The sequence below is a fragment of the Nycticebus coucang genome, chromosome 10 (assembly GCF_027406575.1).
Source record: "Nycticebus coucang isolate mNycCou1 chromosome 10, mNycCou1.pri, whole genome shotgun sequence".
NCBI classification, from domain to species: Eukaryota; Metazoa; Chordata; class Mammalia; order Primates; family Lorisidae; genus Nycticebus; species Nycticebus coucang.
Window position 1 is genome coordinate 131,769,279 of NC_069789.1, and position 27,346 is coordinate 131,796,624.

General features: G+C 51.3%; 1 protein-coding gene across 3 annotated transcripts in view; it reads right to left on the bottom strand.

The window, feature by feature from the left end:
* ZNF536 (zinc finger protein 536) overlaps positions 1 to 27,346 on the bottom strand; it is a 336,367-nt gene that overhangs the window by 222,931 nt on the left and 86,090 nt on the right. For all 3 annotated transcript variants that reach the window (XM_053607794.1, XM_053607796.1, XM_053607795.1), the window contains exon 2: positions 21,771 to 23,954. In XM_053607794.1, the coding sequence (XP_053463769.1) occupies positions 21,771 to 23,952 (2,182 nt within the window). In that variant the 5' untranslated portion in view covers positions 23,953 to 23,954. The remainder of the gene's footprint in view (positions 1 to 21,770; positions 23,955 to 27,346) is intronic.

A 27,346-nucleotide genomic window follows, 5' to 3' on the forward strand; every position in this document is an offset into this window, starting at 1 on the left:
AAAGTCCATGCCATATGGCTGATTAGAAATACTCTCTCCTTCTCTAAACAGCTGGGTGAGTAACGGTGAGGAGAAGCCGGTTCGCAGCTGTACACTCTCATCTCAGCTGCCCTGATGCTGCTGCAAGGGGTACACGTGGTTCCACAGGTACGAACCTGAGAACAGGAGGCAAGATTCCCTCCTCACCAGCGCCCGGAGCAACCAGAAGAGCGAGCTGCTGTGTCCAGATGTCCCCCTCCAGCGGGGCTCCTCGGTCTGCCCAGCACAAACAGGCTCATTGCACATTTTGTAAATAAGACATTCTAAGGTCTTCCGGGGGAGAAATTGCTGCTTTGGGCACTGGGGGGGGGGGGGAAGGAATAAATCTAAAAGGGGATAAAGGCAACGATTATTTTTTTTAATGATGGAGCTGCTGCCGTTTGTACCAACTGTCACCTCACACGCACACCTGACTGTTCTCTGTCTATCCAGGCAGAGCTCACAGAGAGCTCAGGTTGATTTTTCATGTTCCCAGGCGGGTGCCTCAGCAGGGCCTCTGAGGACACCTGTGATGTCCCCTCATCCTGCCCACCGGCTCTGGGCACCTCTGACCCCTCTGCCGCCCCCCTCTTCCACCACTCAGGGATCAATGACAGAGGCAGAGAGACCCTTGCCTGGTCCACACAGAGCCCCAGGGACATCTGGGGGCCCAACAACAGCCCTACAAGGAGGCTGCCACCCTGTGCAGTCACATCAGACCCCCTGCTTAGAAGCACCCTAGTTTGGCTTAATCTTCTATTGCAGTCTTGAAAATTTTTTTTCTTCTTTCTGAGACAGAGTCTCATTCTTTCACCCTGGGTTGAGTGCTGTGGTGTTATCATAGCTCACAGCAACCTCGAACTCTTAAGGTTCTCTTGAAAGTTTGCCAATCCTCTTGCCTCAGCTTCCCCAGTAGCTGGGACTACAGGCGCCTGCAACAACACCGGCTAGTTTTTCTATTTTTAGTAGAGACAGGATGTCACTCTTGCTCAGGCTGGTCCTGAACTCCTGAGCTCAAGCAATCCACCTGCCTCGGTCTCCCAGACTGCTGGGATCACAGGTGTGAGCCACTGTGCCAGGCCAGCCCAGCCCTGAAATTCTTAGCAACAGACCCATGATGGGGCCCCACCTTTGCATTCACCCTACCGGTTACCTTTCTTTAAAGGAGGCGTGGCTTTTCTGTGGAGGCACCTGACAAACACAACCTCAACCAGGGGACAAATAGCAAACGCCAGCAGTGCCAAGTGTGATGGCAGCAGCCCTGACAGGCCGGGATAAGAAAGGCCCTTTACCTCTGTAAAGGCCGGGATAAGAAAGGCCTTTACCCCACAGGCATCCCAACTGAGAGAAACGTCCGATAACCCAAACAAAAAGACGGTCTATAAAACATCTGCCTGGGAAGATCTGCCTCACATCCGTCAAGGTCATCAAAAACAAGGACAGTCTGAGAAGTAGTCACAGTCAAGAGGAGCCTAACTTAGAGACAGGAAAACTAAGCATGGGCTGTCCACAGGTGGAGGAGGCCGGGGGCAAGGGGCTTATGGTTATTCTGTCCACTTTCTGCTCAGTTTTGCTATAAACCTCAAATCGCTCTATAAAATAAAGTTTATTAATTTAAAAAATCTAAATGTGATGAGATCCTAGAATAGAATAGAAGACATTATTTTGGTGTTTTTCAACCTTTTTTATCTCACACGCACACTCGAATCTATAGTTAAACTTCCATGGCACACTTAAATTATGTTGATAAAAAAAAAGTAAAATATATATATATATACTTCCTGCACTTTGAACTTCTTTCAAAAATAATTTAATTAATGGTTTTTAAAATTTTTCGAGGCACACCTAAGATCCTCTGGCAGCTTAGCAGTGTGCTGTGCCCCCTCCCCCCAAGTTGGAAATCACTGCTCTAGGGAAAATCTAGGGAAACCGGAACCAAGCCCAGACTTTAGTTAAGGACAGTGTATCAGCATCTGTGAGCTGTAACACAGAAACTGCAGCCATGTTAACAGTCAGGAAGGCTAATCTGTACTCCTCTTGCAACTTCTCTGTACATCTAACACCTTCCAAAAACTAAGAGTTGATTTACAAACCTCCCTTTTCACAAAAAAATGGTACGGCTGAAGAAACTGTTGTTCCAAGGCGGTACAAGACAGTGGAGGCAAGCGGGGGCCTAAGGGGCCGACCAGAGCCCCACCCCACCCCCCAGCTTTCCCCGTGCCTCCTCAAGTCCCTCAACTCAACTCATCTGGGAGGAGGCGGTGGCAGCAGCTGAGGTGACAGCTCACTCTAGAAATGACTCTAACTTGTAGCATACCTGGTTTTGCCTCTAACTTGTAGAATACCTGGTTTTGGGTTAAATCTCTCCCCTGGAGACCAGTGGCGCTGTCAAACGCCCTGGCTACTTCGCCATCAGCTAAATATTGTGCTTCTAGCCATAGATAACACGTGGGAAAGACCTGGGGTGGGCAGGGGACGGTCTGAGTGAAGCAGAATTCACTCTGTCCCATTATCAGCCTGCGTTGAGCTTCCAAGTTAGCCACAGTCCAATGCCGGCATCCCTGATCCGCTCCCTAGCACCCCTGTGACAGGTGTGGGGCGTGGTTATAGGACCCAGCAGCTGGGTGCCCAGGTGTGAGGAAAGCACAGCTGCGGACGGCTGCAGTACAGCACACCCGCTGGGTGTAGGGCTCAACTACAGAGTGAACTTTACCTTACAAGTGAGAACAAGGTAACCTGAACATTTGTGCCCTCGCATTAATTTGAAATAAGAAAAAGAAAAGAACAAAACTGCTGGACATCCCTCTGGGGCCTGCCTGCCTCAGGCAAGTGCTGTGGGTACCTGCCGGTGCAGAGCTGGGGTCTAGGTGTATTGGCTTGTAATGTTCCCACTGGGAGGAGAAGGAAATGCTTCCTCCGCTTCCTTGGTGCCGGCTCATCTTGGCACCTGTCTCTGCCTAGCTGTCCAGTGACCTCCCAAGTTCTTGGCACCTGTCTCTGCCTAGCTGTCCAGTGACCTCCCAAGTTCTGATCCACTCTGTGTTGGTGGGGTCACCACTTCCCTCCAGCACACCAGCTTTCCCCCAAGGCCACCTCTCCATCCCCGTGAGCTGCTGCAGGCCTGCCCACCTCCCATGACCTCTGTCCAGAAGCCCCTGCAGTGCTCGCAAACCGTGCCACAAAGTGACGTCCAGACAAGGGCGGGGTTTGTCCCCCGCTCAGCTTGGACACCTCATCCTGGACTTCTGACATGGCACGCAGGCCCCTTGGCCAACACCCTACAGGCTCCAAGCATCCGTGGGGCATCCTCATCCCAGCCACTCTCCCTGCCCACATCCCTGAGACTTCAGAGTTGGTCAGGGCCTCTGCCCAGCCCCAAACCAAGTCACTGAGTCCCCCTGGCTGCCAGTCCCCATTGTCCTAGCTGCAGCATTAATATGGGTTACACTGGGGAGTGAGATGGAGGTTCCAGTTTTAAAAGGCAGAAGGCAGGCTTTGAGGAGAAAGTTGAAGGTCCATTAAAACGTACTGACCAATGGGGCTGTTTGCTGGAATTTCAGTTCCTCGTGGAAACTGTAAAGCAGCTCTTGGTGCGGGAAGCCTGACATTTTCCACAGGACACTGTGCCCAGGCCCTCCCAGTGCCAGTGCCTGGTGAGGGGCCCACATCCTCCCCACCCTCCCCCAGACTCACACAGGCCAGCTTCTTGGCCAAGGCTGTGGAAACAGCTCCCTTCTGAGGACTAGGAAAGGGAGCCATGCCGTGGCCCCATGCTCCTGCTTCTGAGAAAAGAGCCACGGTCAGACCAGAAGCCCACCCCAGCCCTGAGCCCAGAACTCTCCCTCAGAAATGCTCAGTGCCTCAGCCACGTCCCAGACACCAGCACACAGCACGCTGCTAAGGGGAGAGGCCAGCTGGCCTCAGCATGGTGCATCGCCTTAACAGCCTCAAAAGTGCCGCCAGGCAGGGGAAGGGGAGGTGGAGACAGGCTCCCTGCCTTCGTTTACTTCCCCAGAGGGTTTACGGAAAGAGCCGAAAGGTGGACACAGCCCAGGTGCCTATGGATGGAAGAACGGATAAGGGAGACACGGGCTGTGCACACAACACAGGGTATCCAGCCTTGGAAAGGAAGGGCCCTGTCACGTACGACAGGGCTGGTCAGCCTTGAGGTCAGTAGGCCAAGCGAGAGGAGCCAGTCAGAAAGGGACAAATACTGAACGATCCCTCTTAGATGAAGTGCTTAGAGCAGTCAGGGTCACAGAGGCAGAGTAGGACAGAGGTTAGCAGGGCTGTGGAAAGGGGAGCAAGTGGTTGTCGCTGCCCAGGGACGGGGGTTTCAGCTCTGCAGGACGTGAGGACCCTGCGGACAGGAGTGCCCATACTCGGCACCACCCAACTGTGTGCTTATGGATGTAGAGACAGCGGATCCCACGCTATGTGGATTTTACCACGGCCTTTTAAAGTGTTTGCTGGGCCTCTGCTGCGTAGCAGGTACAATCACAGGTGCTTTGATGCCACAGTGGCCGCCCTGCTCGCACAGAGCTCAGGCCAGGGAAAGTAAACAGAGGAATAAGGTGGGTGACGGAATCAGGGCAACGGGATGCTACACAGTGACTTTCCCAGAGAGTAACCAGGATAGGCATGTCAGACTGAGGGCCCAGAAAGGCCGCCTGGAGGTGAGGTAAGGATGAGACGGAACCAGCCCGCATGGTCTGTGGCAAGAGCACGCCGGAGGAGCAACAGACGTACACTGGCCACTGAGGACAGAGAAAAGGAGATGAGAAAGGGGAGACCAGTAATCGGGGGCACTTGTTGGCCATGAATTTTACACCATAAGCAATGAGTGAGAAGCTGCTGGAGGACACTAAGCATGGAGAGAAGGGGCACCAGGGACGGCCCCCCAAGCCTGGACCATGTCACCCCTCACCTCCATCCCTGACCGCCCCAGTCCTTGCAGGAATGTAACACTCGGGGTTCCATTTCCATTCAGATTCCCCCAGGGCAGCGCTATCAAACTTGACTCCTGAGCCCTCCAAGGAGCTATGCGCTCCCCAATAGGGAAGAGGAGCCCACCCCAGAGGGCCGTCCTCTCCCTAGGGGGCAGCTCCCCACCACAAGTCTTCCAAAGCCCGAGGCCTTCTTCCAGCTCCTTCGTTTGCTTACCCAGAGGGTTTACAGAAAGAGTCAAGAGAGCTGAGCCCCAGAACAGGGCTTCCCTGAAGGGCAACCCCAGAGCCACATGCTCCAGCTTCTTCCAAGAGGAGCTTGAGGCTGCAGAGGCTGAGCAAACACTTTAAAAAGCCGTGGTAAAATCCACATAGCGTGGGATCCTGTCTTCATGTCTTTAAGGGGCAGCTTTAAAGTCTACCAGCTCCTAGACCTATAGAGAGGACAGCGTTTTCTCACCTGCTGACTTAAAAAAGACTCTTGCCTCCAAAGTACTCAGCTTCGCAAATGTCCAAGCAGAAGCTGGGCAGAGCTCATGTGGGGTCTCTTTATTCCATGCAAATCCCAGGAAAACTTCTGTCAAATTTCTGACTGCCTCAACCCACCCAGTTTTCTCCCCTGACATGTCTTTCTGCCTGCCTTTATGAGGCAGCTGGTAGAAAGTATGTCGGAATTTCAGGAAAGGGAGATTCCTATGCTTTGCACACTTGGAGGATGTGAAACAACATTTGATCTTCATCCTCCCAAGGACCTTGTGCCCATCTGGCCCCCTGTAATAGGCCGATGCCTCCATCAGCCACTGCATCTATGGGGTACCATTTTAAAGATCAGTCTTGTGGACAGTTCACATCCAAGCCCACCCCCTAGGGCCCACACCACTGGGTCACCATGGCGATCGTAGAACTTGGCCAGTTAAAGCCCAAAGAGGCTGCAAGATCACTTTGCAGGCTGCTGGCCGCACAGCTCACACCTTTAAACCCTCTGCAGATTGAGATATGGGACCCACACTGACCGTCAGCCCCACCTCCCTGGCTTCCAACAGGCACACATTGATGAGGCTGCTTCTCCGTCTAAGAAGAGGGAGGAAAAAAAGAAAATCCCAACTTCTAGACCTTCTGGAGGGCCATGAGGGGACGACTGTCCAGGGAGGAGAAGTTGGACATGGAGCCAAGATCACCCCGAGGGGGGTCCAGGATGCTGACAGCAAATTGGATGCATCAGCCCAAGGTTGGCTCCCAGAGTCCTGCTCTGGTCCCCAAGCACCATCTCAGACCCCAGTGCTCCCTCATCCAGCCGGGAGCCCTGCCCAACCCACAGCAAACCCCCAGAAGCCCACTGTGCCAGGCTCTGTGGTGTGATTTTAGGTTCTTTGGCACGCAGGAGAGTGGTGGGAAGGACTTGGTCTGGCCGGTGCCCTTTGTGCTGGGAGAGAGCATTTTGTTTTAGTCTTTGTACATCAACCAGCATTCCCTGAGAAGCTGCTGTGTTCTGTGCTCTGTGAGGGGACCGTGGTGAGGATGTGGCTGAAGATAACACAGCCCTGCCTCATGGACCTGCTCCAGGCACACAGCTGGCTGAGCCCCAGAACAGGGCTTCCCTGAAGGGCAGCCCCAGAGCCACATGCCCCAGCTTCTTCCAAGAGCAGCTTGAGGCTGCAGAGGCCACAGCTGGAGAAGCTGAAAGGTGGGGTTTTCCGCATTGGCCCATTTGCACCCGAGAAGCTGGCTCTGCCTGAGGCTCCACCAACATTAGGGAGGGCAGACCCCAACAGAAATGATCCAGGGTTCTGGGGAGGGTGTGGGGCCAGGCTCAGAACCTAGCCATCCCCCTAAAAAGAAGGCTGAAGGGGGGTTAAACCCACTCCACACAGAGATAAGTCAGCGATGGTCCTGACACACACACCCCAACCCACACCAACACAGGGGACCAGATGGACACACACACCCACCCCAACATACACACCCCCGACCCACACCTCTACCAAGGTGTGCACACACACACTGCCCAAAGCACACAACCACGTGCCTGACCTACAGCAACACACACACACAACCACACACCATTCCATATGCCTCAACACACATAGCCTTTATACAAACACGCACCCCCCAGCACACAGCCACACAGTCATCTTGGCACACCTGAATGCCACACCCTAACACTCCCAACACCCCCAAACACTGACGCCCACATCCCAACCCCTTCTCCCATGTACACACGTCCATACACACACCCAACACAATGCACCCTCTCCTATGCCAAGTCACTCAGAACAGCACAGCCTTAAATACATACCCACAAGCACACAGACAGGCACGCACCCTCAGCCGCCTATACTCCCAAATTAAGCCGACTTGCAGGTGTACATACAGCAGCACCACGCCAAGACAGCAGGCACACTCACCAATTGTCCAACCCCAGCACACACAGGCACGTGGTCCCAGGGAAGGCACCTGCTGCTACCCCATGGCATCACACTCGCTCCCCACTGAGCCCTGTGCCCTGGAGCACCTGACGGGGCTGGGCAGTGTGACAGCCCAGAGCTTTCCGCTCCAGGTGGCCAGCGTGAAGTGGCTGCCTGGTTCAGTCTTTGGTGCCACGACAACAAAGAACTCAGCCGCCCTCCCCTGTACACCTTCCCAGCTGGCGGCTCTGCCCTCCTAATTCACACCTCAGAGGACAGTGCTGACCAGGGAGGAGGATCAGAGGCCTCTTCTTTCTCTTCCTCTTCATCTACCCATGGGAAGGAGTGGGGCAGGGACAGCCAACTTCCGGTGGCGGGAGAGCTGTGAGCAAGAGACAGGGGAGCCGAGGCCGGCAGCATCCCTCTGCCTGTGTTCCCTGCCATCTCCCTCCACCCACATGCCTAGGCCACCTTCCCATGGGGCGCTGCAAGGAAGCGTGCGCAAGGGACCCCAGCACGGCATCCTCAGGTCAGAAGGGACAGGGGAGGCTAACACTTGGGCGGGCTCACATGGGCAAAGCCAGGTGTCCTGAGGGGTGCCAGGGCCCCATCCACCGGGGCCTCTGAGGGCCAGCTCCCCTTTCTTCCTCCCTGTGTTGGGCCTGCTGTGTGTGTGACTTTGATCAGGGGCTGGGGGGATCCTCACAGCCATAGCTTTGGAGATCACGTCAGGACTAAGTGTGGACTCTGTGGGTCCTGTCAGTCATGGCTGAGGGGAGCAAACCCTGGGCTGTCCCTCTTTCCCTGCTTCTGCTTCTGAAGGGGTGTGAGGACAACCCCCGCTGAGATACAGAGAGGGAAAGGGGTGACCTCTGTCCTCCTCGTAGCCTGTCCTGCCTGGGGCTGGGTTTGCGGGGCTGAGTTGAGGCCAGGCTGCAGAGGGGGGCTCTGTCTCCCACTGTACTTACCACCCATCACATGACCCAACAGTGGAAGGGAGAGGTGAGCAGTCACACTGACGTTGGGCCGAGCCCCAGCTCTAGCACATCCTAGCTTTGCAACTCAATCTAACCTCTCTGTGCCTCAGTTTACACAACTGAAGATATTCTATTGCTCCAGACTATGATTTGGAAGGGCATATTCCACATGGTTCCTTCTGGGTGAAGAAAGGGCCCTGGCCATAGCCGGCAGCTGCAGGAGCCTGTCTCCATGGCATCTAGGAGAGAGAGGGGGCAGGAAGGTGTCCGGTGAGGAAGGAGGGTGCAGAGGATCTGCCTGGCCTCACTGCCCACCCAGCACAGCTCAGAGATTACATGACAAAAATGTGCATGAAAAATCAGCAAGGAATCTACAAAATCCTCAGACCCTAAAAACTCTTCACATGCTGCTCAGAGAACGGTAGATGTGACCCATTAAAATTACCCTCGTGAGAACTGGGTGGCCACATGGAAAGGCTATGCCTCTCACCACTCGTACGAACTGACTCACCGTGGAGGAAAGATTTAAATCTAAGACACGAAACAATTAAAAATCTAGAAAAACGTGTGGGAAAAACTCATGGTGACGTCAGCCTGGGGAAAGATTTTATAAAGAAGACCCCCCCTTGGCAATTCATAGCAAGAGCAAAAATAAATGAATACATGGGATCTTATCAAGCTAAAAAGCTTCTGCACAGCTAAGGATGCAACAATTAAAGCAAACAGACAACCTTCAGAATGGGAGAAGGTATTCACATGGTATGAATCTGACCAAGACCTAATAACCAGAATCTATAGAGAGCTCAAACGAATCAACAAGAAAAGAGCAAACAATCCCAGTTGTCAGTGGGCAAGGGACAGGAGCAGAACCTTCTCCCAGGAAGACAGATGAATGGCCAAAAAACATGAAAAAAATGGTGGGCATCCCTAATCTTCAGAAAAACGCAAACCAAACGCCTCGAGATATCACCTAACCCCAGGGAGAATAGCACACATCACAATGTGACTTCCACAAAAAGGAATGCTTTTACCCTGTGGTGGGATTGCAAACTAGTACAGTCTCTTTGGCTTTTTTTTTTTTATTATTGTTAAATCATAGCTGTGTACATTAGTGCAATCACCTGTACCCATTCTAAGATGCACCGTAGATGTGGCCCCACCCATTACCCTCCCTTCACCAAAACCTCTCCCCCCTTCCCCTTCCTTGGCCCTTTCCCCATAGTCTCATGCTATACTTGGGTTATAGTCTTCATGTGAAAGCTATAATTTAGCTTCATAGTAGGGCTGAGTACATTGGATACTGCAGCCTTAAAGAAAGATGGAGACTTTACCTCTTTCATGTTTACATGGATGGAGCTGGAACATATTCTTCTTAGCAAAGTATCTCAGGAATGGAAGTACAGTCTCTTTGAAAAGAAGTATGGAGACGCTTGACAGAGCTAAAAATAGACCTTCCATTTGATCCTGTCATCCCATTACAAGGTATCTAACCAGAAGAAAAAAAAAAATCACTTTCTCACAAGGATTTGCACTAAATTGTTTCTTGTGGCTCCATTCACAAATCACCAAGATGTGAAAACAACCCAAGTGCCCATCAACTCACAAATGGATAATAGACTGTGGTATATGTACACCCTGGAGTATTATTCGGCCACAAAGAAAGATGAAGACTTCACATCTTTTGTATTTACCGGGAAGGATTTAGAGAATATTCTCCTAATAAAGCATTGCTAGCATGGGAAAGCTCGTATCCCACGTACTGGATACCAATATGAAACCACAACAGATGAACAACTACACACCTACACAAGACAAAAAACGATATTAAATCCAAGGGGGGCAGAGAGGGAGTTTGCTGTGCTCTCACCTGACAGGCACCAGGTAGGGGGTACGGCACCCCCCCCCCCCGGGTGGAGGCCTCAACTCAACTTGGACTTGACCTCACAAACAAAGCCGTGTAACCTAATTGTATGTACCCTTATATTAATCGGAAATAAAAATAAAATAAAATATAAAATAACTCTTGGACCATGAAAATATTTAGGAAGGGAGGAGAAGAGGGATGAGGAGATTGAAGACAATGGGAAATTGGGAAGGCTGAAGGAGGAGCATCACCATCTACACTTCCCCATCCGACTCCAGTTATGTGGATGAAAATGTTGAGGCCCAGAGAAGGGGAGTGAGCTGCCCAAGTAGCCCACAAACACAATTCAAACCCGAAAATGTGCATACGGGCCATGCTTCCAACTGACTCGGTTATTCTCTGCTCGGAGCTGTTACTTACGTGCTAGAAAATACACCTGTCTCTGGTTTCATGTCCAAGTGTGCAGCATCTTATGCCATCAGAACATAAGGCCCGTTGACTAGAAGTTGCTTCCACCCAGTCTTACCGGGGGTCTGTGTTCCATTCATGCCCCCCTACCCAGAAAGAAGGTTGGCAGTGTCCCCAAGTGCTGGGGATCCTTGGCTGAAGGACGTTTGACATGTTATGCTGTACAGCTCTCCAAGTCCTGACCCTCTGTGGGACAACATCCTGACCTTCTGTGGGATAGGCCCAGACGGTTCTTAAGTCAGGGAAGGACCTGGGCAAAGCCTAAGCCCTCCTTCCCTGGGTGGTTTCTCACGGGTCCTCAGCTCCACCCGCAGGGTCCCACCAGGAGTCACAGCCCTCCCCCAGCCTGGGGGCCACGGACTTCAGTGCCAGCACGGTCAGCAGCAGGCCGTGAGGTGGAACCTGGGAGCCGCCCTCTCTCCCCAGCCAGTGTGGAGGGTGATGCCTCTCCCTTACTGATCTTCCTATGGAGAGTGCCCGGTATGGCACGTGCTGAGGTGGTAGGACCGGCCAGGAAGCCTCTCACGCCTCTGGGAGACGCCCCACAGCAAAGCTCTCCTCTTCCTGCAGCTAGCCCAGCCTGGGGGGCTTCCTGGACACGTGTCATGAGGTGCTGACTTAGATGACAGTTCTCTACCAGGAAGAGAGGGTAACAACCAGCTAGGGCAGCTGAGGAAGCACGTAGCTTTCTCCTGGAAGTCCCCAAGATCGGCCAGACGACAGAGGGAAAGAGTCACCCCTCCTTGCCAAAGGACTTTCCTAGTTAACTGCACAGAGCTTCTTACCCCTTTGAGTCCTTTGGGAACTAATGTAGGAACCAAGGGGGTCCAACAGCTCCTGACGCAAACCCTCCCAAGCCTCTAGCTCACTCTGTGAATTACGTGTCGAGCCCCTAAGACTGTGAGCTCTAGACAGCGATATTGAACCCTTGTCCTGCGGCAGCCTGGTGCTGTGAGAGGATCTTAAGGTGTGCCACAAACACTTTTAAAGATCATTAATTCAACTACTTTTTAAAGAAGTTCAAAGCACAGCAAGTATATTCTTTATTTTACTCTTTTTGGGGAATCAATATAATTTAAGTGTGTTGTGGAAGTTTAATGATAGTTCCCAGTGTGCCGTGAGATGGAGAAGGCTAGAGAAGGCTACCACAGGTGCTGAGGTACATCTGTGCCTCTGCAAGCCCCAGGACCTGCTGCAGTGCTTGGTGTGCAGAACCCACCTGGTAAGCATCTCACCCTTCAATGAGTAAATAAATGAATTAATGAGCAAACAAGTGAGTCCCTTTATGAATGAATGAATGAGTCAGGGAGGAGCTTCATAGCAGGCAACTACCTAGCTTCAGGGAGACAGATTTCAGGACAGTCTCAAAGGAATTTTCTTATGGAGAAAACTCCAGCATGGGGAGAAACTGCCTCCAGCCGAGGTGGTGGCACTGGGTGATGTGGGTCTGTAACCTCAGGTTTGCCTACCTGTGACCAGAGCCTACTACCAGACATGCCACCAAGGGAACCATGGTGCAGATAATCAGAATGATCGGGAACTCAAACTCCTCAGACACATTCACCCACTGATGCTTCTCAGAGCGAAGAAATGAAAAGGAGCATGGGACTGATCAAGCCCTGTTACAGATGTAAATGTTTTTTCTTTGCCACACTGTATTTTCAATATTCCTTCCAAAAGCATATTTCTTGTGCAAAACTCAGGAGTGGGGGAAGGGTGACGATTAATATTACTATATGTCAGGAGTCTGCACACAATAGCCCTGGGACCAAATCTGGCCTGTCACCTGTTCTTGTAAATAAAGTTTTATTGTCACACCCTTTTATTTATAGAAGAACTGAGCATTGCAAGAACAGAGACTAGGTGCTCTAGAAAGCCCAAAATACACATCATCTGCCTCTCTTTGTGCGAAAAATGTACTGATCCTTGTGTGGAAGATTCATTGACCAAAAAAAAAAAAAAAAGACTTACATCTCGGTAAGAACTTAACATAGGAGTCTGTTCAAAAAGTATGACTTCTTGGGCTAGATACATTATTATGTGCATAGAAAGAACCGGAAAGGTATGAATTAAAATGCTCACCTAGTGTTTGATCAATCAGTAGGGGTGACCATACTCAATCATCTATTGTGCATCTCACAATAGCTAGGAGAGAATAATTCGAATGTTCCCAGCTTTAAAAAAGATAAATATTTAAAATGATAGCTATCCCAATTACCCTGATTTGATCTTTACACATTACATGAATGTATCAAATCATCACATATACAACCAAAAATATGTACATAAAAAATTGACTCACCTACTATGCACAAAAAATTGACTCACCTACTATGCGTAAAAAAAATTCAGTGGTTATCTCTGAATGCCGATGGGCTTATGTACTTAAAAACTATTTTTATTCTTATTTATTTGAATCTCCTAAGTGCCTATGGTGAACAAGAATTACTTTATAATAATAAAAAAATAATAATAAGCTCACTAAACCACATCGTCAGTCACGAAGTCAGGAAACGTCCCTCCCAGAGAAACCAAGGAAGGAGGTTTTCAAGGTCACTGGTAAGGACATGTCAAGGTCAGGCATCCCACCTGCTGGATGTAAGTGCTGCCAAGGCTCCTTCCCAACAGGGATTACAACATCACACTGCAGCTTTGCTAAGGAACCTCTTCAAATTTTCAGGGCAAATTACTCAAATAAATAAGTAAATAAATAACACCTATTTTAGCAGCAAATTAAACAAACTATATTTAGCAATGAAGAGAAGGATGTATCTGTCGCGATCTTCAAGAAAACAATGACAGGCACATATTTTATGTTGAACTCAACAGCACGTTGGAAGTATTCCAAAATGCCTCTCAAGATGATTGTGGACAACTGTCAAACCACGGACAATGGCCACCAAGTTAAGTGTTTGGACATTACTTTAAGGAAGATAAGAGAGAACCATGTCGAGAACCCATTTCCACACACCCTGGAGCTGAGGTCGAATAAAAGAAATGAAATTCACATCAGCCAAAATTCTAGTCCCACCAGATGTCTCTGAAGGGGAACGAACAGCATCCTCAATGGACTGTCCTGGACCCAAGGCATGGAGTACAGCCCAGAAAGGTTCCCCAAAGGCGTAAAGTGACCCCATCCTTTGGAAGCAAGGGGCGAGGTGTTAACACCAAGCCCTCCCACCACCCGCTTCCTCACTCCTACACTCAAGTTGGCATCTTGGCTGGGCACCCGTGAGGAGAGGGCCGGCCCCCCACACGGCTCAGTGGGCAGCCAAGCCAAGGAGTCAGCTTGTGCTGCACCTCTCACTTCCCCTGACACATGCCGCATGTCACACAAAACCCCCAAGGCTCACAGCAACAAAGAGATGGGTCCTGCAAGAAGCCAAGGCTTGGACCACTTTCTCTGGGTGGGGGCCAGGGCCACAGACCATTGCCCAAGCTTTCAGCACAGCCCTGCGTTGCCCTGGGCACCCCACCCACCGCCGTCAGGTATCTGCGTTATGTAGTGTTCAGACACGCATTGTTTTGGGACCCTGCAGTCTTTTTTGAAGATGTGGATCGGGGAATGGATGGTGCCTCTTTGTGCTCAGCTTGGCCTAGTCTGTCCTAAACCAACTGGCGGAGAGTCTCAGACCTTGTCTCACCAGCATGCTTCAGAGGCGGTATTCATTTTTTGCACACTGACCAGCCCCACCGTGCAGGTTGGACCAGAGCAGCCTGCTCCACCTCATCCTAAGTCCACCACAGGCAAGGACTCAGGTGAAGACAGTGTGTGAAATGCAAGATAAAATAAACAGGCAGAAACACAGACCCAGAAAAGTGAGTGCTTTCCTGACAAAGAAAGGCAGAACCAGTCCTGGCTCCAGAATGATCTGGAGAGGCCCAGCACGCAGGAAGCCCAGGTGCACAGCCAGGAGGACCTGTTTTAGCTACGTGACTCCCGGTAGACCCTGGCCCAGCTCAGGTGCCTCCATGCCCAGGTTCTGCTCAAGGAAAAAGTCCCAAAGCCCTGCCCCAAATCCTGCTCCCCTAAGCTCCTTTTGGGAGGGTCCAGGGCTTTCTGAGAAGGGCTTTCCAGATGGTGCCTGGCTGCTGCAGTGCCAAACTCCACAGCTTAAGTAAATGTTGCCATCGCCCCGTCCTGCCAGCAAAAGGCAAGGGGGACCCACGGCCGCTCTCAGCTGCAACTATACTCACTTCCCAGGGAGATCAGAGCATCCCCTACCACCTGCCTGCCCACCCTCTGCTCTGCACCCCTCCTGGAGAGCCTCTCTCCCCTGCATTTGCAAGACTTGCCTTGCTGAGCTCCAGCCCAGCCAACCAAGGTGGAGAAATGCGCCTGCCGGATGCCGACAGAGGAGACGGAGGCAAAGGGAGGTGAGGAGCCCAGAAGGGCAGTGAGCAGGCCCAGGGGTCGCAGATGGCCAAGGTTCCAGCCCAGTCATCATGGATTTGGGAAGTCTGCACAAATCCAATCTCTGCATCTCTCCACATCTACCATCAGTGCTCCTAACAGGTCTACAGTGAAAGGAAGGGGTTTACTGTTCACAGCTCTGAACTCACAGGCTCACAGTGCTGCCCCACACGTGCCCAGCAGTCCTGTCCCAACCGATCCCCTCTGCTCTCCATCTCCGGGTCCCCAAGTATCTCAGCAGTCTCCTCTAGAATTCAGTGGACTCTTGAGGGCCAGTGTAACAGGGGGCTTGTTGAAGCTCGCTCCTGTCCCCAGAGGTGTCAGGGCTACCTGCCAGAACCTTCTCTAAGAGAAGAGCTAGGAAATGGGCTCAGGTGTAAAGCAATGAGGCCTTTCTGGCTTCCCTTCCCAGGAGTGCACTGATTATGAACCAAGGCGGGGATTCAAAAGGTGAGCAACTTGGCAGAGAAGGGACTTCGGTGGGCAGGACGATCGATCCCAGTTTCCCCTCCACACAGAGCCCCCTCCCATTCTGAAGAAGGTGCCCCCACAGTGCCGACACCACACAGGGCAGTGGGGGGGGGGCATAATTTTCCAGTTACCCGAAGGTGAGGTAAGCAGGTGAGTGGGGGGAAGTCAGCCCCGGGAGTGTGTGATACCTGCTTTTGACCAGATGACCAAGCAAAGGATACCTGTGGGTGTTTGCAAAGTACACTGCTAATGCCAGCCTCCATATACCCAAGGTGGTGGCCAAGTCCCGAGCCTGGAACCTCCCATTCAAGTTAATGGAAATCCTGCAGCTACTGCTTTACGCTGTTTGAAACCTGACTGCTTGATTCTTTGCTTCACCGTAACCTTTCCTTAGCTCATCTGTGTTTTGCTTATTACCGTTACATTTAGATTTAAATGAACATTTCCAAGGTAACATGCTTGGGGGAGCAAAGCGCTGTAGCGCTTCTCAGGAGCTCAGTGGGCAGGAATGCTGGAGACTCCTGTGGGGGCAAAACAGCCAGCACGGTGCCCACCCTACAGATGGGTATAGTGAAGCCATCAGGTAAACAAAGGCAGGGACCCAGCAACCCTGGGGCCTGGAATCTATCGCCTTGCCCCTGAAGCAGTGTCTTGGAAATCTACTGGAACAGAGGGGGCTCTGCTTCTAGGATCCAAGACTTTTAGAGACAGTGTAACCTCTCTCTTTCCAGAATGCTGAGTGACAGCAGCCTTCAGTGGCCAGAGGAAGTGTGATTTATGGCTGTGTGCACAGGGGGTAAAAGAGACGGCAAACATCCCAGAGTGTTACCGAACCTTCCCCAATAATTGTTCCTAAACACAAGATAATAAAAGTTCACTGAGTGAATGGGAGTTTATAAAAAGGACCTGCTAGTAGCACCCGGCTCCCCAGGGAAGGGGGGGTGAGCCGTGACCACCTGGAATTAGCCGGCCTCTGAGAGCTACTGGCATACGGTGTCAGCAGGTTGTCCTGGGTGGTCAGACCATGCCTGGACCCAGCAGAAAGATGAATGGTCGGGGGAGGACGCTCAGGCCCCTGACCCTTGCCCCATCTGACATTCCCCAGGAGTCAGCTCCAGCCTGGGCCAGCATGTCTGTCTAGGCGGGCGGCCACCTCGCTCTCAGCTCAGAGGAAGGGCCTTGGCCGGCGGCCGCCTGGGCACAGCTTCGGCACACACAAGGCGAGCCTCCGTAAATCTCCACAAACACGGCGGCCGCCTGCACGCGCTGCCACGGCAGGGACGGAAGGGCTGCATATGGCGCTGGGCTTCAACAGCTGAGCTTTAAAAAAAGTGCAGTTTTCATCTCGGTGAAGCAGCTCCCAGATCAGGAGGTAGGGGGGAGAAGCTGGTGCGGGTGTGGGGGCAGAAAATAGGGAAGCCAGGGTGGGCAGGGGAGCCTTAAATGTTAAATTTGATTTTATAAAGAATTTCAGACTATTATCTGCTCATAAGTTCCCTCTGGAAAATTAAATAATGTTCCCTATTTGTCATCCCCAAGTTGACTAATTTCAAGTTACCAATACTATCTAAAAAAAATGACTATTTTTCTTTTTTCTAAATAAAAATAAAAGAGTCTGCCCATGTGGGAATCATTCATTCACGTGCTTTAGGCTCAGTCAAAATGTTTTAAGTGAATTTATAAATGGAATCATTATTGTTTTTCTGCTCAGCAAAGAGATCAGTTGCCACAATGCCCGAGGGGGCGTCCCCTGGTCCTTTTAATTCCCTGCCTGGAGGTGGAAGGTGGTTGGAAAGGAGCAGGAGGAAGAAGCCTGAGACGGCAGTTTTTCTGGAATCGCCTGGAAACTTTTACTTTCTGTTTCCTCTGCTGATAACGCCTGTCTTCGGCTCTGCAGCCAGCTCCCCTCTCCCCTCCCAGCCCCCTGTTGCTGCAGCCTCCCTGAGCTCCAGTATAAAGTTTGGCTTCTGCAGCAGGAAGCAGCTGGGCCAAGCAACCAGCGAATGATAATGACCTCAGAAATCTGCTGTTCGCTCGGCAACAATAGGGTGCTCAGTCTACTGGAAAATTGTGTTCATCAGCTAACTCTGCTCAGTTACTAATTGACATTGCCAAATATTTTAAGAACAATTGGAATGCACAAGCAAAAAAAAAAAAAAAAATGAAGATCTTAATCCTCAGACTTAAATTTTTTCTTTTTCTTTCTTTTTTTGTTTTTCCCCCCTCCTCCCTCTTCTGGGTGCCTGGATTTATTTGTGCAGAGAAGGTTGTGGTTGTCATGAATGGGGGTGTGGGGGGCACATGAGTCAAAGAAAGAAAATCTATCATATTGCTATACACCCGATGTAAATGCAAGGGCATCCCAGATAAAGGCCTTTGAAGCTGTGGTCAATGGGCCTACAGAGGAAGGCGACCCAGCATTTCAGGCAGGACGGACAACAAAAGCCCACACGGCTTTTAGCCCAGCTGATCAAATAATCCTTGTCAATCTCAAAATATTATACCAGAAGTAGTAGGGGTTAACAATATTTTCATCAACGCATCTCTCCCTGGCTTTCCATTGATCATGCAACTTAGCCGACTTTATTTAATGAACAGAGGGTCAGTGCGTTCAATTACCCCCTTCCCACCATCAACACTTCAATTATCCCTACTCCAAAATTATGGGGAATTCGGAAGGTAACTGCCCTGTTGGATATAATGAACAGTATCGTTTCTTAGTACATTAAGTTTTAATTATTCTGTGTGTTGATTTCCAAAGCAAAATCCAAAGAAACAGAAGTTTGGCCGTTTTTTTTTTTTTTTTCCTGACTCAGTGTAAAGGCAGGATCCCAGCACAGTCTTCCAGGAGGTTTCAGAGGAAGATGCAAAGATTAATGCCATCAGAGTGTTTGCACGCACGCCAGAAACGGGGACGCATCAAAACAGCCGCCCTTGCCTTCTAAATGTCATAAAAGAGTAAAATTTATAAGCTGCTGCTTTCCAAATAGTTTCCCTTTGCATTGTGCACAGAGGCAGGGATGACATCGACCATGGTGGGAGGTTATTGGTAAGTCAAATAAACAACAACACAACAAAAATAAAACAAAGGGAAAAGATGGGGAAGTGATCTGTGTGACTAGTTTTGTCCATTTTCTGTTAGAAAATATGACCTCTCAATTTGTCAAAGGTCCTCGTTTTCACAGTTGATCTTAAGCTCGGTTCTCAGCAGTCTGGAGAGCCAAAGAACAAACACATTTTCTGGTTCACTGGAATCATTTTCACATGTTCACTGATTCAAACATTCTTTTGCTCACATAACAAACAGCTGCATCCCACATTAGCCTAGCCAGTGACAGTCGCCCATCTCGGCAATAACTGTTTGATTGCAAACTTGACCCCTTCTTCGTCTCGGTCTGAGCAAGACATTTTTAAACAGCCACTCCGTTCCCAATCCTCCTTTGCAAAGAATTACATCAGATAACAAAGGACGTCTCTGCCACTCATTGTAAGCCTTCTTCTAGAGATCTGTTCTAAGAGGCTCTGTAAAAAGGTTTTTTATGATGAATTCAGAACTACTATCATGTTAAGAGCAGCGATTTATAAAGAAGAATTCATTGGTTAAGATCTGAAAAAATAGTTTCTCAGGCCCTACTGACCCAGTTTTCAACAAAAAAAGAATCAAGTGATGCAAATTAAGTTTTGCGACATTGTTATGCAGTCTGAGAAATTTATAAAACCGTGTTTTGCAGTTATTTCTTAATAGAAGCCTTAATAAGTACTTCTGTCTTTACTTAAGGGCTTAAAGATTTTTTTTCTTTTGCTCCCCTTCACCTTGAAGGTTTCTCTTTAACAGGTAATAATAAAATACCCATTGTGTCCAGATTTTTATGTAAATGCTTATTTTAATCGCACTTTATACAAGTCATACTTGTCAGAAATAAAAGGGAAAACTAACCAGATTTGGTTAAAAGTCCTAAATCCCAGGGAAATCTGAAGGCCTCAGACGTGCAGCTGATTTGGGCTGAATGTAGGGTCTGCCATTGATTTTCCCACTTAGTCAGAAAATTATGAAAGGGTCTCATTTGAATATGAAGATAACAAAGAAGCCAACTAGAAATCAAAGAATCAGTATTCACCATCGTAAAACCCGTCAATGAGGGATATAAAAGTGAGACGGTCACCACAGCTCAAGTATAATTCTCTTGGAGTCCTAAGCAAGGGTTGGTTCTTTTGAGCAAAATGTTTTTTTTTTTTTTTTTTTCAACAGAATATTTAGAGATAGGCAAACAGAGATAGGAATAGCAGGAGGCTATCACTTGGCCAGAAGGTGAGAAAAACATGGTAAACGTGTCATTAATGAAGATAAGCATTTGGTGTTGGAATCTTCTGCAGAGACCTTTTCATTTCAGCAGGTCCCAGAGAGAGAGAGAGGGATGGAAATCTGTCAGTGTTAACTCCACGTCACTCCAGAAACTTAGACGAGCCTGTGCGCTCTCCGGATTCTGTCCCTCAAAGGTCCCCAATCCAAAAACAGCGAGATTACACTCCCCACCCAGAAAAGGACGCCCCTTCCCTGGAAGCTGGACACAGTCCCCGGTGACAATGGGACACCTGGCACTCAGCTGCCTCCGTGGAGCAGAGATCCCATCTTTACACAGTTCCCACTGTCAGCCAGGGCAACTGGAAAACCCTTCCCCGGTATCTTAGTATGTTCCAGATAGCAGGTGCCCCGTGGAGCAGGTGACCTCACGCCTCCCTGATGCTCACGTCACCAGTTAGACGCTTCCAAAGCATCTCAACCATAATAAATTGCAAACAAGTCTAGGAGTCCAGAAGTAGACAGTGTATTTCATGGGTATTTAAGCAGCAGCGTTAAGTGGTATCGGAATCTCTGGAATGTGCAGATCAGATTTATGTGTCTTAAACCATTCTTTGCTGGTTCGTAACAAGCCGGCAGACTCATGCTTTATTTTAATACTAATTTTGTCCTAGAAGAAAAGTATACTGAAGCGTGATAATAACAACAAAACTAAACCACCATCTACTTCATACAGGCAGCAGTGAATTGCCTCCAAGATGGAGCTATCTACCAAAACCAAAAATGGGAGTGGGGGGAGAGCAGGGAGGAAGAAAAAAAAAAAAAGAAGAAGAAACTTTTAAGAAATGACCCTCAACAGTGTGCCGCCACATCTCGAACAGTGGGCAATGCAGAGCCTCGAGGTGCCTCAAACTGTCTTTCATTTTGTAGACTTAATGGCTGATTGCAGGAATCAATGTTGCCATTAGTAACGGGGTATTTGTTATGGCGTGATTTCCTCTGTTGTTAGGCTACAGAATGATTACAGTATTAGCGAGGTGCTTTCTTTATAAAGGGCTAGAGATATAACTTTCAATTTGCTATCCATTAGGAAGGAGCTTTGGAAATAGGGATGAAGGCAGACCCTACCTACTGGTAGGTAGTGATTTTAATTTAGCTGCCTTAGGTCTTAGGCTAGTGGGGCTTTTTTGTTTTGTTCTGTTTCCTTTTCTCCAGCCCCCCCAACCCCCACCCGCAAACTGGGCCAGGAAGCTTCAGCATCTCACAGACATTTTGATGACAGATTTTCTGCTTTGCTATTTTAGACCCCAAAGCTGTATCGCCCGTGTAACGCAGCACAATTTAAGACACGCAGGGTTTCAACTCCCTGTGTCTTTTCAAACCCCCAGGGGAAAGCAGTGTGGCTCTCCAGGTCACAGAAACTGACAGGTAAGCCGCGTGGTAGTAGTTTTGGAAGGAGATGGGTCTGGTTTGGGGTGTTCCGAGGAGAGATTTGTGGGAATATACGATATGGTGTGGGTCTGAATTTACACTGTGGTACCCATGGGTGCAGCAGAACGCCAGCTCCCGGGTTCCAGAGGCCAGGTGTTGGTGGATGCAGTCAGGGCTTCCAGGACAAGGGTAGGCTGTGCCCCACTGGGTAACAGGCCACCTGGCCATCCTCAGCACATGGGAGCAGGATCCCATGACCTTCTGAGTACCAGTGGGCAGGGAAGGCCAAAAAGATGAGATGAGGGTCTCTCACTGAGGCAGGGCAGCCTAGAAGAAAACGCATGGCCCGCTGCCTTCATAAAACATCCATCCAGTCACACTGGCCTCAAGACTGACTCCAGGCCCGCAAGTAGGACCAGGCACCCCCAGGCCGGGCCTCTGCCGGCCGCTCGGCCCCATCTCCCTGGCCAGCCTACCTGAGGAGGACGGCGAGGAGGGGTGCGGGCTGTCCTCCTGGGCACTCCCGGTCTGGGACAGGCCTCCTCCGACCCCGCTCTCCTCGGTGACGTTGGAGGAGCCCGGCGTGGTGGAGCGGCTCACCGACTGGGACTCCTGGTCGCTGCCGGAGCCGCGCCGCTCCTCCAGGCCCACGTGCAGCGCATCCTCGTCGCCCTTACGGTCCCGCTTGTGCACGCGGGAGTGCACGACCACCTGGTGGTAGGTGCGGAACACCCGGCCACAGTCGGGGCACTCCGTGGGCTTCTCCTTCGTGGTCCCGGGACCCTGCAGGTTATAGTCCAGCGACTGGTTCAGCCCGTGCGACAAAAAATCCCGAGCGCCTTCCAAAGGTTCCAGCTTGCTGGGCACGTCCCGCTGACCGCCCGCTTTAGCGCCGTGCACCAGGTCAGCGGGCAACTTCTGCTTGGAGCCGTCCGCCCCCACCAACACGTACTCACGTTTCTCCTTATGGAACATCACCCCGGCGCCTGCCAAAGGGTCTTCGTGGTTGCGCTGCTGCAGCGGGTGCTCCTTAGACAAGAAGCCGTGTTCCACGGCCACGCCCCGGGCCATGAGCTGCCAGGCCTGGTAGCTGTTCACGGGGTCCATCTCTGCAGCCTTGGCGGCCGCCTGCAGCCGCTCAATGCAGCTGGATTTCAGGGGCGGCACGAGGTTGAGGCACCCCAGGAGGGAGTGCTTATCCCCCTCGGAGATGCCGTGGGCCACTCCGGAGAGGGGAGACAGCAGCTTCCCCAGCGCCTCCTTCTCCTTGGCCGGCAGCTCCGCGCCCTTGCCGTAGAGGGGCCCGGGCTCGCTCAGGCTCGCCTTGTCGGGGGCCATGAAGCCACTCTGCAGGCAGGCGAGGTACCTGGAGTACAGGTTGGCGTGGGCCTCCTGGGACATGCCGCCCATGGGCACGGGCACCTCGGGGTCGCTGGGGGACTTGCTCTTCACCGACAGCTTGTTGAGGTGCACCTTCATGTGGTTCTTGAGGAACCAGGGCTCCTTGAAGCGCCGGCCACAGATCTGGCAGCAGTGCTCAAAGGAGTCCTTGTGTTTGCGCATGTGGCCCTTGAGGAACCAGGCCTGGCTGAACACCTGGCCGCACACTTCGCAGCGGAACTCGTTGGCCGCCTGCTCCCCGCCACCGCTGGGGCCCTGGCCCTGGGCGGACTCGGCGGTGATGTGCGCCTTCTCCACGTGGCCAATGAGCTCCTCCTCCTGTGAGGCGGCGAAGTCGCACAGCGTGCACTTGTAAGGCTTGTGCAGGATGCGGATGTGGCGGTCCAGCTCCTCACGCTTCTTGAACTTGCCCTTGCAGAACGTGCAGCGGAAGCCGGCCGCCGGGGCCACCGCGTCCTCCTGCACGCTGGCCGGCTTGGGCGAGGGCACCGGGTTGGCCACGTCGGGCACACTGTGATTGGCGGGCAGCGCCAGGTTGCAGGCGGCCAGCGGGGCCTGCTGCGTGTGCGGCGGGGGCTTGAGGTCCGGCCGCGGCTGCAGCAGGCTGCCCTTCATCTGCTTGTCGCGCAGAATGGCCCGCTCCTCCAGCTCGTGAAGCAGGCGGTTCTCCTCCCGCACCCGCCCGCGCCCCTTGCCCAGGTTGCCCAGCTTGTGGGTCCGCAGGTGAATCTTAAGGTTGCCCTTCTGAGCCGCCCGGTGATCACAGTAGGGGCACTTGAAGGGCTTCTCGCCCGTGTGGGTGCGCATGTGCAGGGAGAGGATGCTGTTGAAGCGGAAGCGCTTGCCGCACAGAGGGCACGGGTACTTGCGGTTTTTACGCGCGTCGTCCTCAATGTCACTCATCTGGGACATGATGCCCAGGTTCTGCCCGTTGAGGAACTGCTGCAGGTCCACCCGCCCGTTGAGGCTGGTGTCCACGTCCCGGCCCAGCTGGTTGGCCAGCAGCGCCATTTGACCGCCCATGGGCTGGCCGCTCATGGGCACGTGCGCCTTCTCCTCCAGGGGCGCTGTGGGGGTCTTGTCCTCGGCATTGGGCCGTGGGTGCAGGTCCGGAAAGGCATGGCTGAGCTGGGACGTGATCTGGTGCAACTTCTGACTCATGGCATACTGGCCGTTGAGCACGGGGCCACTCAGGTGGGGCTCAGCTTCGGGCGCCGCCGCTGTGGACACCCCAAGGCACAGACTCGCTTCTTCCATCCCTGGAAACAGAGAGAGAGTTCAGATCTGTGCCAGGCACCCAGGCGCACAATAATACATCAACAGCATCAGCTGGTGGGAATTAGCATGTCATGCCTTACCTACACATAATAATGCTGAGGAATTACAGTCAAAAACAATAATAAAAAAATGAATTATTAAATGCCAATTATGCAATATGGCATCCGCCTTCTAATTTGTTTTGGCGATGGACCGTCTTCCTTCTATTTTCTATTTACAGACCGCGATTACTCATTCACCTTTAAATTATTAATATCTTACCACTTTCAACACCTAATAACAAATCAAGAGTCTACGTGTGAAACTTTTCCTCTTTTCCTTCCTGGGAGCACCTGTACCTGTTGGTTCAGTTCAAAGTTTGCGTTGGAGCAGAATGGCTCCCACCGCCAAAGAGACTCACTGGGAACTTTGCTTTCCATTTACCGCATTCAATACGTTCGCCATTCTGAGATGAAAGAAATCATTTTATGATTTGGCCAAAAGGAAAAAAAAAAAAAAACCAATGGCATGATATTTACTGGTACATAATAAAACAAGATAATGTTTTGGGAAAAAAATAAAGGACAGGCTTTAGAACAATAAAAGGGATTTTGCTTTAGTCAACAAAAAGTGCAGTAATATCTCATTAAGCTGATTAGTATGCTGCTTAGAAACAGTTCTAGGTGCTGTAACACATGATTATAATCATAAAAATCCTTCAGTGTTTGCATGGAGGCATTAATGAGGTATATTAAATTTTAAGGAGACTGCGAGTAGCGGCTTTGCAAACCTCAGAGATTAAGATTTAACCCTTGTGCTACGAAACACTGTTCTTTTGTCATCTGGTAACCGTGTCCATCAAAAGAACCGTACACTTCTCTCATGACGAAATCTCAGTGGGTTGTTGAGACCGTTCAAATTTGGGTGGAAGCAAAGACTCACCCCTTATAACTGGCTCCCTTGTCCTTCAACTGGCGAGACAGCCAAGGCAGGGACTTTGATTGGGCTTAAAGAGATCTTTTATAGAACTAGATAAAAACCAATTAAAATCCAGGGATGGTGCCACAGGAAGTCTCCACCAAGTTTGAGTGTTTTTAATAACTTTCCCAATATACAGTAATGAGTACAAATTGTACCTGCAGTATGTGTTTTGCAAAAAATTAGAACTCAAAGCTGTTTGTTAAACACCGGCACTCAAAGCTGGTCTGCATAATTGTCTTTAATAGTCCCCTCTGCCCCTCCCTCCTTCAGCCTGTGTGGAATGGAATAGCTAAAGGGGGGTGGGGTGTGTACAGGAAACAGCTCCCCCACATCTGAGCATGTGGGGAGCCTACCACGGAAAGGCAGTGAATCCCTGCCTGGGGTCCTTCTATCTCCACTGTGTCTCCCATCAGAACGAGTACAAATTTGTTTCCTTCCAGGGTTTAGGTGTTGGCCAGCAGAGGCCAGGGTTAGTGGGGGGTTCCAGAGCCGTGCTTGCTTAACCCCAGCCAGGGCTGCTTCCTGGGCCAACCAGTTCCTTACGGGGACCTGTGGGACACAGCTCCACTGTGGAGGGGGCACACACACACACCCTTGAAGGGCAAGGGATTATAACTAGGATGTAACTATGGTGCTGGTCTAACTGTGTCCACCCATGTGCACACACATAGAGGCTCATGGCACTTGCAGTGAAAGAAGGCTTTCAAATTACCACTTTTCCTTTCTGTTCCTGATGGCAGTCCATACTAAGAAAAAAAAGTCCCATTTTGGAGACACATCAGAAAGAGACTAGTTTTGCTAATTTCCCAGGGAGACTCTTTGCATTCATTCAGCAAACTTACTGAACCCTGCTGTGTGCCAGGCCCTAACCCGCCACTGGAGACATGATGGTGGACAGGACCTGCTGGCCCCAGGACTCATGGTGCTCACTCTCCAGCAGGGAGGAGCAGGCCCAGAGCACAGAGGTTGCTGGAGGCTCCGGGTAGAGACCAGTGGCCCCAGGGCCCTGTCTGGAGCCCTCTCTCCACCTTCAAGCCCCATCCACTATGCCGGCTCCTCTCCTGAGCCCACCTGGGTCATGACCCCGACACCCCATGGGAGTGCTGAGAATTCCACCCAGTAGCTCGGTGGAAGTTTGGAAAGTCCAAAGCCAACACGGCTGGCCCACTTCCCAAGGCTGCCCAGTTGGCCGGCTCGGAGAACGTGAATCCAGGAAGACGGGCTATTTTCAGGTTGCTGCAGATGAGCGGATGCCAATTCAGTAGGAGGGAGGGAAGGCGGAGTGTGCAGCGCAGGGAGCCCGCAGATCAGGTCGGGTGAGGGACACGGAGCTGAAGGCCAGGCCCCCCACCCAATCCACACTACCACAGGAACTTCTGGATGCACCACATAATGGGCGGGAGAGCTTACGAGTTTGCTTTGGGCATGGAACCCGTCTATTCTGTTAAAAAAAAAAAATGTGTTTTTCTTTGCCAGTGTCAACAAAGGTTTTTAACCTGTTCAGCGCTGGTCTTCAAATGCCATTGCTAGAGCTTCAGTGGAGGAAAGAGGGAAGTTCTAGAATATGTCACCCTCGCCCTTTGCACGGATGGCTCCTTCTCTTCACGTGGGTCAAGCTCATGTACCATTTCTCACAAAGTCCCCCTCTGTTGCCCACCCTGTCTGGGGTGGACACCCCAGGCCCCCCGGCATCTTATCAGCTTGCTGTCTTCTTAACAGCCCTGACCACCAGGGCAAGCTTCTCTCCTGTGAGGGCAGAGCTTACATCTGCCTGGGTCAAGGATGAAGCCATAGGGCCTGAAGCAGAGCTGGCTTATCCTCGGCTCAGCATTTCCTGAATGAATAGATGGATGAGCAGACAGGTCTCATACACACAGCCTGTGAAAGGGGCCTAGCTGTGTGGGGGGCACACCCTCACCTCAACCTCACGTGACCCAACCTCAGCTTTTGCACAAGTCTAAGAGTACCTGTAGTCAGAATTTGTTAGAGCTAGAAGGGTCCTTGCCCCCCCCCCACAGATGCTGCAGGTCCAGAAACCACCCAGGAAAAGCCCCCTCCACCACCAGGTGTCTACAGTGGTCAGCCCAAGCTCCTGGTGGCCAAACTGCTGGACACTAGCAGATGGAGAGCAACTATCCCCTTCAGAACGTGATTCACAGGGCCCACGGGAGACCTCCTGGCTTCCTGGCCAACTCCCCAGGAGGTGCTCCTAGGATTACAGTTCCCAGCCCTCAAACGAGTAAGGCATGCCAGATGGTCATCTCAGGCTCCTCCATAAGCAGGTGCGTCTGAGGCCACTGCTGTGGGTCAGTCATAGCCGCTGGTGCCTGCAGCCCCACTCAGAACAAGGAAGGGAGAGTGAGTTCTTGGAAGGAATCTGGGGTAATTAATGTGCTGTCCCCAGGCCAGAGCA